The 20396-nt window shown below is 36.5% G+C and overlaps 1 protein-coding gene across 11 annotated transcripts in view; it reads right to left on the bottom strand.

Moving 5' to 3' along the window:
* FSIP1 (fibrous sheath interacting protein 1) overlaps positions 1-20396 on the bottom strand; it is a 97841-nt gene that overhangs the window by 23530 nt on the left and 53915 nt on the right. For 6 of the 11 annotated variants that reach the window (XR_005562559.1, XM_039378740.1, XM_039378743.1 and 3 more), the window contains exon 12: positions 1229-1769. Coding sequence is in view for 6 of the 11 variants with exons in the window: in XM_039378740.1 (XP_039234674.1) it covers positions 1229-1769 (541 nt within the window). In the remaining 5 variants the exon portion in view is untranslated. Of the gene's footprint in view, positions 1-8; positions 1770-20396 lie in introns of those variants that run through there. The other 5 variants (XR_003539963.2, XR_003539964.2, XM_039378744.1 and 2 more) reach the window with 4 other exon arrangements.

The following is a 20396-nucleotide window of genomic DNA, read 5'->3' as shown; positions in this document are numbered from 1 at the left end:
CTAACCAACCAAAAAAAACCCAAAATCACCCAACCTTTTCTATAGGTACTATTTTCTTCGTGTTGCAGCAGCTATGACCTAAATCTCATAAGGGGTAAATATGGCAGGTGAGTCTGGATATCAAGTTTTTTAGCAGTGTAAAAGCAGAAATAACAAGCCTTCCTGCTTTCTGACAGGTGGAATCCCTTTGAAAAATATTAACATTCTCTTCACTGTAGAAAGGTTAAGTACAGACAACCAAGGAAACAGATGTGATCATAATTAAGAAATTATAAAATAGCAAAGCGATATTAGGACATTATTCTAAATTATCAAGGTATGTGAAAAAAAGTTTCTCTAAATTCAGAATATATTACTAGTATAACAAAGATCAATCTTGACAAAGAAAGCAAAATGTATTGATTTCTAATAAAATTAAACTGTAGCACTCTAATCACAAACTTCATACTGTCACAACTTTTATGAAAGAAGTTAAAGATTTTACCTGCCTAAAATCTGGCTTATTTGAACAGCTGGCTTTCCAGGAAGAGAAGTAGTCTTAGGCTAAAAATCTAAATGTAGATTTAAGTTACAATATCACTATATAATTGCATATAAGTAAAGGACATAAAAACCACAGACATTTCCACAATCCTTTTGTAACACCAAGTAGAGGTTTTCATTTTTTGCTGGTTAAAGTCTATTCTTTCTTTCTTTCTTTTACCAAACTAAAAGTAATTTATAGAAATTGTGCAGTATTTATGATTTTTGACATCTTCTATGTGTAAATTTGAACTCCCTGAAAGCAGTTTAGTATTTTTAATAAAGCTAGGTCATATTTGTTTCTATACTACTGAGTTCACCTTATTAAAAACATGCACAAAACACTTGGATTTTTCAGTGAATTATTGTACCAACTACTGGGAGAATATTTACTCTCCACAGAACAGGGAACATGACTTTCTACTACCAAAAAGGTAATCCATATGCGTTGTCAACACTGTTTTCCAGTTGACAGAATTAATCAACATCAGTGATGTATTTCATAAAACTCAATTATGTCAGAGCAAGAATTTTAATAAACATTCTGTTACTTTGTGTGTATTATTTTTGGCACAGTTTTATAAAAGAACATCCTTGGCCCACCACAATAATCAGTGTGTATTGGTGCATATCTTTGGTGAGAACCTGCTTAGGTTTTTTTCTTTATAATCAAAAGCCTATTCTAAAGGGTTGTTAAGAGTCTCACCTCCTTTGGTTTGCAGTGGTATGCTGAGAATGTCAGCCTCTGTGCATGGCTCATTGTTCATGCTGATGCAATATAATGGTTCACCCAAGAAAGAAGGTTTCTTCAATCTTTTTCTGTTGAGTGCTCTTGACATAAAGTAACCTTCAGTAATACTCTCATCTCCCATCTTCTGTAAACCTTCTAGGTCATCAAGTTCCTCTGTTTGGGCCAGTGAATCCTTTGATAAGTGACTAACAGCCAATGCTTTGCTGATATAGTAGCCAGGGATTTCGCTCTCTGCACATAAGCTTTTGTCTTCGAGTCCAGCCTTTTCCTGAGCCATTAACATCCCTACAATATGGTCTTCAACTAACATTTTGGAAAGAGTAGATGTGGAGTGAAGAGTGGAGTCTTGACTTGTGTAAGAAGGGGGACTTAATCCAAAAGAAAGAGATTCCTGAGACTTTGGCATGGTAACGTTACTTATTGTTCTCTCAGGCTGCATACATTCTTCCAGAAAGGTCTTAAGCTGCTCTTCAGAGAGGCTCATTTGTTCTTCAGTCTGAAAAAAAAAAAAGAGAGAATTTCTTCTGTCAAAATATAATTAATTAAAAGCAGCGCCATAAAACAGTTCGAGAGATACAAAAGCACTGGCAGAACCCTTATATCGGTATAAATGTTTTTCAATTAAAACTTAATTTAAATATACATTTACATAATCACATCATTTATGTAATATCCTCACCAGGTTCTAGATAGATTCTGTGCTGAAAGTTAGGACAGAAGTCTGATGTCTGCAAGGCACTGAGGCCTTTGACTTTGCATAGTCTTGCGCTAGATCTGACCGCTTTTTAATTACCAGAGCATGTACTTTTTCATATATCTTGGTTTGTTATGTATCATAGACACACACACTTTAGGATTTTAGTTACTGAAAGAAAAATAGCGCATTGCTAAAAGGCTGCTGGGACAATGCAACTGGGGTCAGAAACAGTTTTGGGCAGCACCAGCCCACAAACAGTGTCACATACTGACTGAAGTATTCACAGCTTCTCACCGGGGAAATGCCACACAGCCTCTCTAAACCATGTCAAGCATGACCCATGGCATGAGACAGAAGAAATTCTTCTTCTGTCTTCTGTAGGACAGTTTTAGTGCTTCCTTCAAGCTGTTACTGCTTGCACAGCTCACAGATGTATCTTTTCAGTCATTTTCTTATTCAGAGAGTGTCACACTCCTCTCATTTTGTATCATACAGGTCTCCTTTCCTGGACATTTCTTAAAATTTGCTACTAAAGATAACAACTGATATTAGCTGGTTATGGTGATGAATAGCAAAGGATATTTTGCTCAAAGAAGTTTGCAATGGGAATTTACTTCCAGCTTTTACAATCCTTAATGCTCCTGAACACAGAGAAGCACAATACTCCCTGACACTTTAAATATTATAATGGTAAGTACAAGACCTATTTTAGATATGCATAATACGCTTGCCCATGAAATAGGATATATAGGAGATATAATAATATATATTAAAATGTTAGAAACAATATGCAAAATTTAATGGAAAAAGATGCTTTCTACAATAAAAGCCTCAGTTCTACCCAACCCCCAAGAGACAAAGGATCAGCTGACAGTCTAATGAACTCTTAGGCTACTGTGATTTATGTCAAACAACAATTTTATTCATTGTGTGATGACTATTACAGAGAATTTACTTTCCATTGTGCTAGAGGATGGAGCTACTGTCACTTCAGAGGAGAGATCAATATCAGATGTAGAGTTGATTTTTTTTTCCCCCTGAAGGTCTCTGATCCAACTACAGGAGTGATATGATCCTGTTTGATGTATACGACATAAGGAGATCACAGCCAAAGTAGCACAAGGTGTATGGATTGCACCTGAAACTGAATATTCATGTTCATGAATAAAGACAGTTTTCAGTCAGCAAAGGAATAGAATTTCTTTGAAAAATTTGTGCCTATTAAAAATTACTTGGTGGCACTACAAAGTGAACAAGAATGACATTTCAGGTTACCATCAGTCACCATTCTGTACTTACACATTCAAAGATTAAGAACAGCTAATAGTCACTGCTACAGACTGAATACTGTAGAGTTCAGGCACTAATTGATGTGCTTAAGCTCAGCTTTATAGATCTATTCAACCCACTAGTCTTCCTGTACAGATCAATTTTCTTCCCAAAGATACTCCCAGTTCCCTTCTTACACTACATACAACAGAAGACAACTGCATTAAAGAAATCAAGATAATACAGGCTCTTAAACATAAAAAAAAAAAAAAAAAGAAAAAAGAAAAAAGAGCATCAACAGACTATCTCTGTGGGTAGAGATCATTAGTTAGATAAAAACAAAATCAGGTAATTATACTGAGATTCAGATAGTCTTGTATTTTTGATAATATAACTGAAATCAAATCACTACCTTAAATGCTTATTTAGATAACACAGAAAACATTATGACTTCTTCAAACTTTTCTCAGGCTTTCAAATTTTAATCCTAGTGCAGAAAGTATTCACTGATAAAACATAAATCAGACAGGGAAAAACAATTATCAGCAAAATACTATGAGGAATCAAAAATGAAACATGAAATTTTCCAAATTTCCACTCTCAGTTCAATCTACTAGCTCATGCTGAATTCCTTACATTTCATGACAGAGTATTTTAACTTGCATGCCAGTGTTTGTTTACAAGTAGCCATTATTAGAATGGACTCGCTCTAAGAAACAAGATGCATTCGCTAAGGCAGAGCGTCACATAACAGACCACAACTGAAGCACAGCTGCATCTACAGTATATCCACTGAGCAGATTATTAGGCTACATAAACATAACTACATTTGTAACACAGAAGATTCTCACATCTGGAAGCCCACATGGATTCCCACATGTTTTTGAGTGTGTGGTTCTATACTAACATATTTCAAAGCTCTTGGCCAAGACCATTTGGAGCTAATTTTATGTTAATGACAGGGCAATTCACTCACTGCAGAAAGGAATTCTGCATCTAGAGTAAATGAATGACCAAGTACAAAATTAAGATTGTGAGGAAGATCATTTTGTCCTGCCTTTCTCCTGTCCTTTTATTCTCCCCATCTCCACCCCATTTATCTGCAGTTCACTTTTCCTCATCCAAATTTATTTTTTCTTTTTTATCCTTTGAGGAAAATCATATGGCTTGTATTCATAGATTACCTTGATTATTACCAGAGGGTTAAGTGGGAAGATTTGGAGCCTAAGGCATATGGGGACGGAAATGAGTATAACAGCTATAGAGTAAAAAAGTTTGGGAACTTGTGGGCTTGTTTTCCTCCAGAGTGGCAGGCCGGCAGGCAAATCACACATTACAGGGGTTTTTTTCTCTTTCTTTCTTTCTTTCTTTCTCTCTTTCTCTGTCTCTTCTTTCTCTCTCTTCCTCTCTCTGGATTTTTTTGTAAGGCATGCATGCTAAGATGCAAAGATAAGGAAAGAAAGTATTTAATAAACCTCTCCAAAAATTACATTTTAAAATACTAAAGGTGCACTGTTCATTATTTTCTTGTGCCAAAGTGAAGAGATGACTACAGGCTTAAGGAAAAATATACAGTGGAGGAGAAGATAGCTCTTAAATAACTATCAGTCATCCACTCAGCAGCAAGGAATTTACATTGAAATGAAAGCAGAAAGGCTGCTGTTGAAATTAGAAAACTGAGTTTAAGGAAATACGTAACACCATAAGGAGAGACACCTCACAGCAAAAAAGGCTGTGCATTTGCAGCCAAATGAGCATTTTAACTTATGGAGTTGCATAATACAGCAATTGTATTAGAAGTTTGCAAAATATACATTTGCATACACCAGAAGCAATCCTATCACAATTAACTGTAATAGTTCAGAGTCACAAGACTTGGATTCAGTAACACAATCTTAGGGAGACACTAGATTCTACATCTCCCAAGATTTCACTGCCCTCATTGTTAAGTTTACAACTCCTGTACAAAAAAAGTAGTTCAAGATATTTCTTTACAAATACAAGGACATAAAATTAATGTCATTCAAAATGCAGAAACAGCCCACCAGACAAGGAAAATGAGGCATCAGGTCTGGTTCCCATTAAAAACTGGAAAACCTTTTAATTGTTCTGGCTAATTTTTAATAGGACAGAGTCCTATTCATTTCCTAGGCTTTTTTACCGTTAATGATCTAAAAAACTAATTCCTAGATAGGAGTCTAGGAGCCTGCTAATGACCTTCAGTGTTTATGTGTGGCTAGCTTTTCACACACTTGTGGCCCTTCTCCTACTGAAGATTTCTTGTTCCTTGCTAAATTCCTCAGTGACAGGAGTCTATAGAGAAAACCTTACTGCATGTGGTAGGAATGCAAACTTGTAGTTCACTGTGGACAGCCCTGCTGTGACAACAAGTTTTCAAGTTCAAATCTTTAGGCTTTTTTCCTACATGTACACAGTAACAAAAACAGACTAACACTGAAAGCCCTTATCAGATTTTACCATGTGGAGAAAGCTAGTATGTCAGGATTCTTTCTAATTACAGTAAATAATCATAAAATGACACACTGTAAATGAGTAACTCAGGACTATTTAAGGACTCATGTAGCTGGCATGTTTATAAACATGCAAGTTTTGTTGCTTAGTCTGAAAGTATTACAATAACAGTTCTCATGATACTTTATTTGCTTGAAATAATTTACTTTGATGCTTTATTTTGCTTACATATTTACTGATGTGTGGGACTGCAACAGTCAATTCTAAAGTAACTGCTTTGTTCCTGATAAAACTACTCCATTTTAAGAGTATACTGATCTATTGAGACAAAGTTCAGATTTTTGACAGATCAGCACATGAGAGTTTTGAAAGTTTCAGTTACTTAATAACTTATTAACAGTTTCTCAGTCAGCTCTATTCTGCTTTGAAAAGGCAGTTCTTGCCTTCTATCTCCATGATACTCAACTCAACGTGCACCATCAACTCCAAGGTCTCCCCTTTCTGCATCTCAAGAAAGCATCATGCACTTGCCTATGAACCATACTGGTCAGTGCAACTGTGGAATATTATTAATATATTACATACAAACTAGACACATCATGTCATTGTGACAGGGCTTCTTACAATTTCCAGAAATGTTAAAAGCCCAAAGTTCTTTTGCATCACAGAAGTCAGTTTGGTGTCCATAACTTGTAAACTAATTTAAATTAATGGAATATCAGACCATTGTGGATTAATCCCATTAGGCAGCTAAGCACCATACAGCTGCTTGCTTACTACCCACCCCCTCGCCCCAGTGGGACAGGGGAAGAAGAAAGGAATGATAAAACTAATAGAACTTGTGGATCACAGCAAAAATTGTTTAATAAGCGAAGGAAAAGAGAAAGAGAGAAAGAAAACAAAACAAGCATGCAAAGGAAATAACTCACCATCTCCCACAGGTACACCAATGCCCAGCCAGTTCCTGAGCAAAAGACGGCTAACTTTGTAGAACCCTCTCTTTTCCCTTTTTATTGCTGTGCATGATGCTATAGGGCATGGAATACCTCTTTGGTTAGTTTAGGTCATCTGCCTCACAGCCCAGCCTATTGCACATTCCCAATCTCTTCACCGGTGCTGTGCAAACATTGTTTGGCAACAGCTAAAACACAGGTATGTTATCAGCACTGTTTGAGTCACAAATCCAAAACACAGCACCCTGTCAGTTGCTATGAAAAACATTAACATCCCAGGTAAACCCAGTACAGAGACCCACACATCCACTTTCACACAGAAATTAAGTGTCCAGCAAGTCATTTTACTGCTTTCAGTGCTTGCTTGTTTGTCTTACTACATTATGAGAAAAACCTTAATGAATGTAAAAGAAGAAAGTTAATCTTTGCTCTGCAAGACTATTTCAGAAGGGTTAGTTCAGAATGTAATGAGAGAAAATGTTAAATAGAGTAGATCAAAAACATGCTCACAACTCAGTGAGTTTCTGGAGAGGACAGTAATGTGTATTGATTTGATGGTGTTAAAAATTAAGACTGGAAGCTGAATAATGGATTCAGAAATTAAGAGCTCCTCATGCTAAAATCAGGATTTACTATCTGGTGGTTCTGTGCTTATCTAGATTTACTGGGTTTGGGGACTTTTGTACTGTTTCAGGAAAGACAAAAATCTTCAAGAATGAACAGGATTCCTGAGCCACAGAAGAAAACCTCCTGCTTTTGCTTTTTTCCTTTTACTGCTGTCTTTCCTTCTGTTAGTGAAATTTTCCCTTCTCTTATTTTTATCCACTGTTTCTGCTTGTGTAAGGACAGAATGAAAAGGTCTAGTAGTCAATTTTCTGGAGCTGCTGCTGCTAAGAGTCAGAAAGCAGAAAGGGCAGAAGAATCTTGGCAAGAAAACAGAAGCACTAAACAAAAGAGGATGAGATTAGTGAGCATCTGGTAACACCACTGTCTGAAAAGAAAATTTGACTTCTAACATTATGAGCCATCAGAACCACAACATCAAAGTCATTATCAGCCTCATGGAGTAATATAAAATCTCCATGAAAAAACTAATTTAAGAAGAGTATAAAATTTCAGAAGAGAAAATGAACTTCATTAATAAATGGAAAATAAAAAACCCTTCCTCTGACATTTCTTAACAGAAATCAAAAGGAGACATGAGTTTATACAATTTTACTCTTATTTAGAGTAGCAAAGTAGATGAAAATTGTGAAAAAGAGACATGATAATTGCAGCAGTTAATTTTTTTAAAGATAGTCTACAGATTATGCAGGTAAAAATAATTAAATTATTTTTGTCTGTAAGAACTTGTCATAATCATGCATATTTTATTCATTACAAAGAGGCATAATACTTGCTTTAATTTTAGCTTTCTCAAAAATATCAAGTCAATTGTTTCTGGTTTGAACATGCAAATAAAGGGAAACTGTTTAATCAGCTATGCCACACTGTAAACTTTAGAAAGAGAAAGCAACGGGTTGCCAGAGGTAACAGAAGTAGTAAAAAAAAAAAAAAATCAAAAAGGAAACTAAAAGATTTTTCACAATCCTTTTCATTTGACACTATAGACACTAAGCAACATTGCTTGCAGCTGCAAAGTTTACATGGTACTCTACTAGGATATAATTAAGAGGTTTTGGTGGCTGTGTGAATTTATTCTTGGAAGCCTATGGAAATAATTCTATAATTTTTAAAGATTCAAAGAGCTTTATTTCTGAATTGCTACAAGTTGTACTTTTCACCCTTCATTTTCTGAAGCTTACTTTCAATTTTAACTTCATTTCATGGTAGCTTTTGATCTACAAGTTGTGTAATGTTTTCTAGGTGCCTACATATTAGGAGTGAAGTTTTCGCTATGGACACTAAAATCTAAATTTGTACATTCTCACCAAAATTCCAAGAAGGTAATTTTAGGAAACAGAATTCAAAAATGTCATACAGGTTTAAAGGTTTTAACATTCCTATCAGGCATGTATTTATTAATAAAAAAATACTATTTTTCAAGTAATTGAAAACTTTGAATTTAAATATCCCTCTACTCCAAAGTTGTCAACAGTTGTTTTGAAAGAATTCAGCTCTTCTAACTTCAGATTGATTCAAAATTAATCTAATTAATCTAATCTACTGCATTTGTAGATAGAAAAAAACTTAGCATTTTACTATATATGAGTCGCTGTAAATTTTCTCTCATTTATAAAATCTTTCTCAACAGATAGCTCCCTGTTTTTAGAGCACTTGATTTCATACAGTTTCAAGTCTTTGTAGGTTAGAAAGCAAGCTGGTTTTAACTGAACACACTGACAGCATGAGAAAATGTAAGACAAATTCGTGAACTGGTATTTACAATCCATCATTCAGAATAAGACTCTCATTTTCTAGCCTCTACTGAAGAAACAGAACTTCTGCAATCTAAGGTATTTAGCATTCAAACCCAGTTTCCTAAACATCCCATTTTGTGTTTTTAACTGTTTGTTATTAAGCATTTAGCAGATTTCATTCCATAGAAATATCTTCCTTGAATATTAAGTTGTGGCTTTAATTTTCAGCAAAGCCACTAGAGTAGACAAAAATGCCTTGATGTGGTTGCAGCTGTTTTCTGTTACAAAACCCCATTTCTTTTTTTTTTTTTTTTGGTCACGTTGGCTTGCTGGCTTTCCTTCCTTCCTCCACCAAGAAATAGATACAGTGTAGCATATTGGATCACAGTATCACATAGCAAATTTAAAACTCTGCAAGAAAGTATCTTGAGATTTTAAGAATGCTTACAAGTCTATAATCTACTTGGGGAACAGAAAACAAACAGCAATAAAACTAAAGACCACCTCTTAATGTATGAAACTTCACTGCAAATGTAAAAACACCTATAAAACTAACAATTCATCTAACAAGAAGGAAATCTTCTCTTAGACCTTGGAAAGAGTACAAAATAAGAAGGAAAACTTCTTATACGGACCTGTTGGAGTGAGTCCAGAGGAGGGCCACAAGGATGATTAAAGGGATGGAGCATCTCTCCTGTGAGGAAAGGCTGAGAGAGTTGGGATTGCTCAGGCTCAAGAAGAGAAGGCTCAGGGAGACCTTATAGCACCTTCGAGTACCTCAAGAGGGCTACAAGAGACCTGGAGAGAGACTGTTTACAAGGGTATGTAACTCTTGTAAACGGGTTGGACCGGGGACAACTGCTTCAAAATGAAAGATGGCAGGCTTAGATTGGATATTAGGAAGAAATACCTAATGTGTGAGGGTGGTGAGGCACTGGAACAGGTTGACCAGACAAGCTGTGGATGCTCCATCCCTGGAAGTGTTCAAAACCAGGTTAGATGGGGCTCTGAGCAACCTGGTCTAGTGGAAGGTGTCCCTAGCCATGGCAGGGGGGTTGGAACTAGATGACCTTCCAAGACCCTTCCAACCCAAACCATTCTATCCTACCATTCTATGAAAACAGAGAAGCCACAAACAAATGATCTAGATTACCTACGTAGTTAAGTGTGCTCTAGTCTTACTAAATATGGAAAGGACCGGCCCAAGGAACAGTAGGCCATAAAGACTCATCTAAAGTAACTTCAGATAGAAGCTTAGAAAAGAAAAAAAATAGTTCATGCATTCTAGGGGTTCAGACTATATTTTCCGATACTCTTTAGAGGTACCTTTTAAAGTGACTCTTAATTGGCCTTGTGTACCAACAGCAACAGGCACCTCTGAATACTGACTTTTTCTATATAACATATTATGTATATGGTAAACCTGACCTGCAATATATAACAAGACCCATAATGTATCACACTAGCTTTGCTTTCATTGTCTTGCTATCATAGTCCATCCCACAGCTCAACAGAAGAGTATCTACAGTATTGCCATTTATTGGCAAATGCAAGCACTCAAACACTGAGAGCCAGCACACCTCCAAAAATACAAAGAATCACAGAATCAACTAGGTTGGAAAAGACCTCTGAGATCATCGAGTCCAACCTTTGACCCAACACCACCTCATCCACTAGACCATGGCAAAAAATGCCACATCCAGTCTCTTCTTAAAACACCTCCAGGAATGGTGACTACTACCTCCCTGGGCAGCCCATTCCAACATCCAATCACTCTCTGTAAAGAATTTCTTCCTAATGTCTAACCTAAACCTCCCCTGGCACAGCTTAAGACTGTGCCTTCTTGTCCTACTGCTGGTTGCCTGGGAGAAGAGAGCGATCTCCACCTCACTACAGCCTCCTTTCAGGTAGTGGTAGAGAGTGATGAGGTCTCCCTCAAGCCTCGTCTTCTCCAGGCTAGAGAACCTCAGCTTCCTCAGCTGCTCTTCATAGGACTTGTGCTCCAGATCCTTCATCAGTCTTGTTGCCCTTCTTTGGACACACTCCCAGCACCTCAATATCCATCCTGAATCAAGGGGTCCAGAACTGGACACAGTACTCAAGGTGCAGTCTAACCAGTGCCAAGTACAGGGGCAGAATCACTTCCCTGGTCCTGCTAGCCAAACTATTCCTGATACCAGGTCTAGTATATCTGAAACTGTAATTTTTTCTTGTTTTGATCTTTCAGTTGTTACAATTTTAAAGAAAGGCTTGGGTTTGTCTCTTTTTTAATAGGAGTAAAGATTCTAGTGCCATTGTGGCACTGCTAAAATCTAGTGCCAAAAATTACACAAGTTGTAGGAATGAATAAGAGAAGTTTTCAATATTTGTAGTTGTGTGAATTTCAAGTATGGAATCCTACCTCAGGATTTCAACAGTCTCAGGACTATTAAGTCTCTTTAAAAAAAAAAAAAGGAATCAAGGTCCCATTTACTGGGGCATTAAATGTTTCAATGTTTCCATCCATGGCATAGAAAATTAGACTCATGGGAACATCCCATCTAGAATGTATAAAACTGTCATTGTCTTCAAGGGAAAAATCCCTGTACATAAGTACAGATAAATGAGTAACGGTACAGATAATTGTGCCTCTGCTTAGGAGAGGCCACAGAAAAAAAAAAAATCAAGTTCTGTTTGGTGGGGCCTACTGCCACAAGGCAAATGCAAAGTTTTTAAAGGGAACATCAGGTTGTAGCTGTGTTTGTCAATGTGGGTATATATCTTACAGAGTGCTGCAAAAACATTTTTTAAAAAGAAAGAAAATAATAAGAATCTTAATTAAGAATGGAAGGGTATTTTGAAATGAGGTAACTGCATCTGGTTCTTGTATTTCCACTAAAAATGAAAACCCAAAGCCTTTAGGAAGAATGTGATGAACAATATTGCCCCAAACATTTTGTTTGGAGTTTCAAGCCTGCCTGCACCCGTTCTTGATTTTGGATAGGGGACAGGGCACAGAACCTTTCAGTAAGTACAAGAACAGCAGTTAAGAGCTTGAAACATCCAAATACATATTACCAGAAAATTCACATTTACCAAGTAACAATAAAAAAGGTATGACTAAGATAATACAAGTGATAATCTATTGTTATTACTTGATGTTTAGCAGTTGTTTTTGAAAAAAAAAAGACATACAAAAAAGCAAAATTATAATATTATCCTTTTTCTTCCTAACTACAAAGGGCACTGCTCAGAAAGTCTAGTTGTTAAAGTAAACTTCAGTTTTGATTAAAACCCTTACAGTTTTTCCTGAGGCTTTTCTTACAAATAGTAAATATGCAACAGTACCAATGACTACATTTCTGCTGGCATGATAAATTTTGCATATTATTATAGCCAAAACCCAGGTATTTTATGTCTCTGCCCAACTAGAAACAATATAAATATTACAAGAACAGGTAGGAGACCAAACCTCCCTATTTTTCTTCTGAGGCAATGAGGGAAAACCTCACAGTTACTTTATGCCACTAAGTTTATAATAGATTTTAATTCACTAGGCCTTAGAAATAAAAACCACTTTCAGCATCTTCAGTTCTTCTTCTTCTCATGTCCCAGAGCAAAGACATCTAGAAAAGTACATGCATTCGAAGTGTTGCAGTTCCTTATTGCTATTATCCTGATTCTTATAAGCAGAAGCAGGTATCTGCATCCAGATAAAAGTAAGAAAGCCTTTGTTCGCTTTAGAGAGAGACTAAGTTGATTTGACTATGGAAGCTATAGAACAAAAGGTACATAATGCAACACTGTAGTACTCTTTTCCTTCCCTCCACTTACTCATTACCCTGGTAAATCTGTGCCTGGTAAATAAGAGATGGCTACAGGTTTGTAACTAGAAGCAACAACGGCATTCATCGGGTCACACAATTTCACGAGGCAGGTTCCCGTACTTCTTCATCACCACCGAAGAGCATGCCACAAGCCAAGTGACTCGGATTTCTTGATGTACAGGAAATCAGATAGCTCAAACAGCATATACTAAGCATAAGCATACCAGCTTTCCTGCACCAGGGATAAAAAATAATTACGTCCATGTAGAAATCTAAAGGTTTTAAGGTAGAAAGAGTCATGGTTTAAAAAAATAATGTCTCGATGATATAAGAATATTTTAGGTTTGAATTTTTCACCCATTTTCTGCAGAATGTGCTCATATGTAAAATGCAATTCAAAACAGCTGAGTAAACACTGATTCTAAGAAATGTTGTTTTTAGAGAAATTAAAACAATTCTAGAAACTGCAAACAAATTACCAAAATGTAAAATGATACAGCTGCATGTAGCTCACAGAAAAGTTAGTATTTTGCAGTTTGAAATGTATACTTGCAATAGGAATAGCTAAAATATATTTTTAAATGCTTGGGACAATATCATTTGTACTCAATGATGTATGCCACTGCACAAGAAGGAAAAAAAGGTCTGCTATTTCTCCTAGTAAAAGATATGAATGCACCAAAAGGTTCATGTTTTTCAAAAGAAAGTTATGGAAATTCATCGTGCATTTGGGATACAGGTGACTCTGCTGAAGCCGGAGTCTTTTGCCCATGAAGTCAAAGTTCACATGTCACTCATAAGATCTGAAAGATTAATTTACAAAAACTCTATGTGATCACATTACAAGGTCAGTGACTTAAACACAAAGCACTGTGCACCCCAGTTGCTTGGAACTTTCTTTACTGCATATTGGAATGTTTTTTCCCAGTTGCTTTGGTAAAAAAGAACAATCAAAGTTCACAGCTGTGTTTCTGATGAATTAATGATGACATTGTTGGTTTTAGAGGACACTACACTACTCTCAGTTATGTGGAGTCACAGCTACTGAATCAGTAGGCAATGACAGAGTTAAGTGTTTCACGTGTTTCTTCCAGGCAGTTAGGAGAAAGCTACTTATTCATTAGGCTAACTCAGATAGACAGTTCCTGTTTAAATACACTGAAAAAAGAACAGATCATATTTTTTGAAACAAAAGTAGAAGCTTAGGATGGATGATAAATATTTAAAAATCATAACTTCTTTCACCAAGGACACCTACTTCTTAGGTTAACATGCTTTTCCATTAAGCTTATTAATATTTCAAACTTTTAAAGGACTTTCAGGATAGACTGGTAAATTATTCAAATTAAATGTAACAAGGATCAGATTGAAACACAGTTTATATATCAAACTAAGACAAGTATGATATATGCTCATGGAAAGATATACAACTCTGAAAACACATAGCATAGCAGCAGTTTCCACCACTATTACAGTGCATAAAATACAACAAAAGGATATTAGGAGAGATGGAAGTTCCACGTAACTGATTATTTTATGTTAATGACAATAATAAAAACATACATGAACATCTAACCTGTTGTTTCAGAAACAGAAGTCTATATAAGTACCAAGTTTGGATACAGCTACAATCTGGAAGGATGATGCTGTGTAGTAGTATAGCCTTTACAATGTGATTACATGGGTGTATACCAGCCTGGCTGGCACAATTTGAGAGCTATATTTAATTCCTAAAATGAATGGGTTTTAATTAAGACAGACACATAATGGATCTGAGCCACACAATGATTTTCTACCCTTTCCAGGGACATCAGAAATCCATTTCTTCTGGAATTTTAAGAATGAATTGTTGTGGATCTCACTGGCCTGCCTGGCAGGAGACACAATCAACTTGTTCTAGCCTCACAGAATCTGTTGATGCATGTATCCCCTTACATTACTAAGAACCACCTCATACAGGAATTATTTTAATGCACTTGATGCATTTGACATAGCCTATGTTTTACTTTATGCATCATTGGAAGAATATTCATTATATGGGTGACTAATTTTTAGTTTTATGTGGGCCAGTGTAATACTGGCTAGTGGGAGCTATAGGCTGTCAGGCACCATATTAAAAAGCCATCAAATGGAATATGGAGAGAATAACAAGGCGAGGGACATGACACAGTTATTTTTATATTTTATCCCCAAGTCACTCTTGGGAAAGAGGATCAAGACAGTTCAATCTCCCTACTCAGAGCTGGATGTGCTAAGCACTGTGTCACAACATCTTGCACCTTATTAGGCATACTCTCTTTGGCTTGGCTTTCTCCACATGACAGAGCCTAGTTTCATTGACAGCCACGAGCAGTGCTGCACTGAATCTATTTTATAGCTTATCCAGGATGGATGATTTTCTCCTAGAAGATCACATAGATGTAGTTTGAAACAGTGGGCTTACAAAGAACTAAATTTAGTTCCACCATTGGTAAGCAAATGTTTGAACCATCAAAGAAATTGAGTAATTAGAAGAGCTCTTCCCTCTTTGAAACAAAAATGTTTTAAATGTGCCTAGCTTTACAAAGTTCCTCTAGATTTTAGATCTTAAGAAGACAAAGACACCTGACTGAAGCCCACAATAAACAAAATCCCTAAGCTCCAGAGAGGGAGAGTCCACAAGTCTACAGACGTTTGGGTTTTGAGTTTGGGGTTTTTTTTCCCTCTTATATGTCAGCCTTAGGCTGTTTCCAGCTCAGTAAACTGGCTGCTCTGAATATTATTCTAAACCCACACAATCCTCATTCTGAACTGCAGAGAAAGCCCAGGAATCAACATACATTCACTCAATACAGCTTTAACTGCTGTATTGCCCAAAGTGGGAGGGCAGAGTTTGCTGAGCCACTCACTCTATCCACCTGTCTCTCACAATGTTCCTAAAATTCACTTCTTGTTTAAAAACAAAAAAAATCCCACAAAACAACAACATCAAAGCAAAAAAAACAACAACAAAAAGGCTCACTAACAAAAAGGAATCAGTGATTTAAGTCTCTGTCTATCTTGTCTTATATCTCTGTATGTGGAGTGGGATGAGAGTGTGTAAGCATATATGCATACACTCACTATGCTCCTAATGAGTTAATTTCATCATTTACTGGCTTATTTACAAAACCAGAAATATCAGGATGGGCACAGGAAAAGGCTGCAAATGAAACCAGAACAAAATAATAAAGTATTAAGAATAAATGTGAAGTCGATGTGTAGAATGCAAATTCCTATTGTGCAGTATGCAATTATATAATTTTTTTAAATCCCAATATTTCACTCTAGGACATACAAAAAAATCTGGATCACTGTATCTCCCCAAACCACAAAACAGACCCATATGTTAATGAAACAAACCATATGGAAAAAAAATTAATCTTTTAAAAATATTGAAGACTCATTGAAGAATTCTAATCATCTCTATAATCAGAAACTTAAGATTTATTTTTCTCATGACACAGGAAAAAAGTTCATGCTGAAATCTTTAAAAGGTTACTCTGGGGGGAAAAAAAAGAAGTGGTGGATATTTGCTAATACAACAAATATAATAAGAACTAAAAGGACAGCTTCCCTTCTCCAAATGAAGCCTCTTTATTTCTGATGAGCAGTACTTGGTTTAGAGTTTTATAAGGAGGGAATCTTCTGGCTTTTGGGCACCCCTGAGGGTCAAGTATGGCACTGCCCGTGCAAAAATGGGAACACTGTAACAAAGTGGGCAAGGAAAGCCCTGCCATGCTCCAAGTCCTTAAGTCTGGTTATAGCTACAGCATAAAGCCACGCTTGTCTGAAGTGAGAGCACTGTATAAAAGGTGCCAACAAATCCCGGAAGAACAGTTGGAGAATCAACAAACTAACAGTACATCTTATAAAAACTCTTCTCCTAATACAAAAGTGAACCTAATCCTAAATTTAAAAAACATCTCTGGCTATTCTGAAGCTGCTACAATTTAAACTTCAATTGCTACTAAAAGTCCTATGTACAGTTTCTATCATGCAGGAAATAAAGACCAAAGATCCTGTACTCATCAAAGAATAAATTATGCTTACCATCCAATTTCTACTCCTAGCTTTTCTATATGATTTTTTTTCTATTCAGATACTTACTCTATCTCAATTTAATGTATCTGAAAAAAAAATTGCTATTAAAGGGACAAAACGATTCACTCAAAAGCTTGGCTGGAGAACTCTGAGTTCCTTGAATAAAATATGATGCAAGAAAAATATGGGCAAGTTGTGCAATACTGCATATGTTAAGAATGAGAATTCAGACCTACAAATCATTTCATATAGTGCTGTTTTTATTCATACAAGTGATCTCAAAACTGAGACTACGGCAAAAAAAAATTAGAATTTGAGAAAGGTAAGCACCAAAAAATGAAACTGTGAAAACTGCATTCTATATTGCTTTGAAAACAAATCAGACACAGTAGGTCTCCTCAAGTGATTAAATTTTACATTATTTGAACACTAAAGCAAAGTATTTTATTGAGAACCATGTAACAGCAGTATTACTAAAAATAACAGAAAGACAAAAATATTGATGAACAGAGGTAAAAACAAGAGGTGACATACATCACAAAACTGAATGTTTAATTCAAACTCCTCAATTATTACTGCCTTCATGTAATATTTCATGTAATTTAGGACCACATACTACCATTTTCTCTTCATTTGCCTCACACAAAGAAAAATAACATAAGCAAAAAGACTACAGTCTATTCAGCAGCACACATCTTTAATCTCTGCATATGCATTGACACAGACTGTAATCACATCTGATTTGTTAGTGCAGTTCAGTGAATCCTTTATTGCTGTTTAATCCTGACTGCTATATATCCTACGATTGCCAACTATCTACAAAGCACCTATTGCACAATATGTCTGGCACCATAAAAGTAGAGAACTGTAATTAAAATTACAGCATTACTATACATACTAAAATCATTCTTAGAGATGAGTGCCAAAGGTAGCTTTCTGAAGGGGATTAGCTTGGACATTCTACAGTGCTACCTGAAGAGGACATTACATTTCAAATATATGAACATTTCAGATGACAAAAAATATCACAAGGTGCCAAGGCATACTGATATGCTTTTTGCATCTGCATATTTCAGTGTTCCTCTCATATAGGAGACCAAGGAGTTTGAGTAGAGACACAGATAATATCCAGATGTGAGATTACCTGATGCATCTTTTAATAGTATCAAGGAACTCACAGCCTACAGAAGGTAAAGGGCAAAAGGATTCAAAAAATTTCTTTTCCTTTATAATTCTGGCTTGCTCAAAGGGTTGCTCATGGGCAAGGTGGTTCAAAACCATCACAGGGTGGCCCACTGTAGTTCAACTCTACTGCTCATCACCTCCCTTGCCATCTACACATAAGGGAAATTCTTGTAAAGTAGTCGTCATCATCATGGCTAGGCTTCGCGAACAAAGATCTGGGAAGGCTCTATCCACATTTGTTACAGGCACGTTGGTGGCTTATGAGGCCAATATGTGACAGACACATCCGATTACAAAAGGCACAGCAGAAAGACTCCTTAGATGGTGTATTCTGCAATACACGGTTCTTTCTGCGTTGCCTTTTTTCCTCGAGGGTGATCCTGCGTGTGTTCTCAAAGGAGACAGCAGCGTTACAGATGGTGTGTCTCCAGGCCTCCCGATTTGAGGCCAGAGTAGACCAGTTGTGGTGATCAATATGGTCAAGGCTGAGATGTTGTTTCAGGGAGTCCTTGTATCTTTTCTTCGGGGCTCCTCTCTTGCGGCAGCTGGTGGTAAGTTCACCATAGAGCAGGATCTTAGGGAGGCGGTGGTCCTTCATCCTTGAGACGTGCCCTGCCCATCACAGCTTAAATACTTATTTGTATTTCCCTACTTCAGAGGATTTTCTTCCTGTAAATCACACCACCTTTAGGGTTCATATATATCCTCTAGCACCTTTATCTAGGGTATTTTCCAAGGAAAAGATAAATGTACCTAGGCAACATTCCCCTCTTCAAATTTTAGACATGTACCTTATCCCAACCTTGCCAAAAATCAAGGGTTACTATCATTAGACACTACCATGATGTAATTTGTAGCTATAACATGTGAAGTATGGTATTCATACACATAGTAAACAAAAAACTCATATTTATGCTTTTAACGCATTTCCTCCTTTCTTCACAAACATTAAGAATACTGGGCTTGTCTGGTTTTATTCAGCATGAAACAGTCAATTAATAGAGTACGTCCAATAAAATAAGAAAAAAATAAATACAAAATTCCTTTGGTTCAAAGAAGCTGATGTGAGTAGGTATCAAATATTTAGTCATATTTCTGCAAAGATACAAACGCATTTTATCAAATATAGAATCACAGCATCATAGCATAGTTGAGGTCTGAAGTGACCTCTGGGGATGCCTAGCCCAAACACCCTGCTTAAAGCAGAGTCAACTAGATTAGGTTGTTTTGGCTGTGTCCAGTCAGATTCCATCCGTCTTTGAGGATGGAGAGTTCACAATCTCTTAGACACCTGATCCAGTGTTCAATCACTCTTAAAGGTTGAGGTTTTTTCCCCCTTAGGTTTAAAACAAACATCTTGTTTTTCAGCTTGTACTCATCTCCTTTTTTTCTGCAGGAAAAGATATGAAAATAATGCTTATGAAGCATGATTTGTGAGCTAGTTTCCACCAATTGCATTCTGATTCTAGTTAAACTTCAATAACCTTGAAATACTTACAAAGGAGTGTCTGAGAATCATTCACACAATGTCAAGAATTTAATACTCTTAACCAACCCAAGACTTTAAAGCTCTTTCTTAAAAAAAACTCAAACAATATGTGCTACCATCAATAAGCACAAGGAAGACTCTCTAGCTCAAATTTCATCTTCTAACAGCAAGTTAATTTTCCTTCAACAGTTTCAGTAAATCATCATAACAGTTTAACAATACATTGTTCACAAATATTTACATCCTCTTCTGAGCTTGCTAAAAATCACTATTTGCTTGACTGTTCTAGAAAAGCCCGAGTCATCAGCCAATTGTTGGATTTCATAAGATGGCTAGCAGAACAACGCTTCAAAAAAACCAGACAAACATCTTAAATTCTGAGTACACGAAAGAATGGATGAAATTCATCTGAGTTTTATACTGGAATTTGTTGTCAAGTCAAACATTTGGTACTTTTTAGTACAAAACTGCTCTTTGTCAAATATACAAAATTAATGTCTGAGTCTAAAGCTGTGTACGGACTGCCATCCAGCAGGACAGCTGCTGTTTGTGAAACCATGTACAAACTATCTTGAAAACAGCTTTTTAGAAGGAAAACCACAGTAACAGAGAACTCAGTTTGGGCCAGCTATCTTGGAATCTACTCATGATCTCCAGGCAGCATCTGCACTCCACAGTGAATCCATTCTAATTATGGCTTCATTATCATCACTGCCATAGTGAGTGATGGCAGAGAGTGACACAAGACTCATACTTGTAAAGCTGTATTAACCTGTACAGAAACTGCATACTTCTGCTTTACCTCCCCACCCTCCTGGGACAAGGAGTCC

The sequence above is a fragment of the Pipra filicauda genome, unplaced genomic scaffold (genome assembly GCF_003945595.2).
Source record: "Pipra filicauda isolate LSUMZ 115617 unplaced genomic scaffold, ASM394559v2 scaffold145_size1923396_pilon, whole genome shotgun sequence".
NCBI lineage: Eukaryota > Metazoa > Chordata > Aves > Passeriformes > Pipridae > Pipra > Pipra filicauda.
Note: the sequence above shows the minus strand (reverse complement) of the source record. Positions and strands in the feature narration are given on the sequence as shown.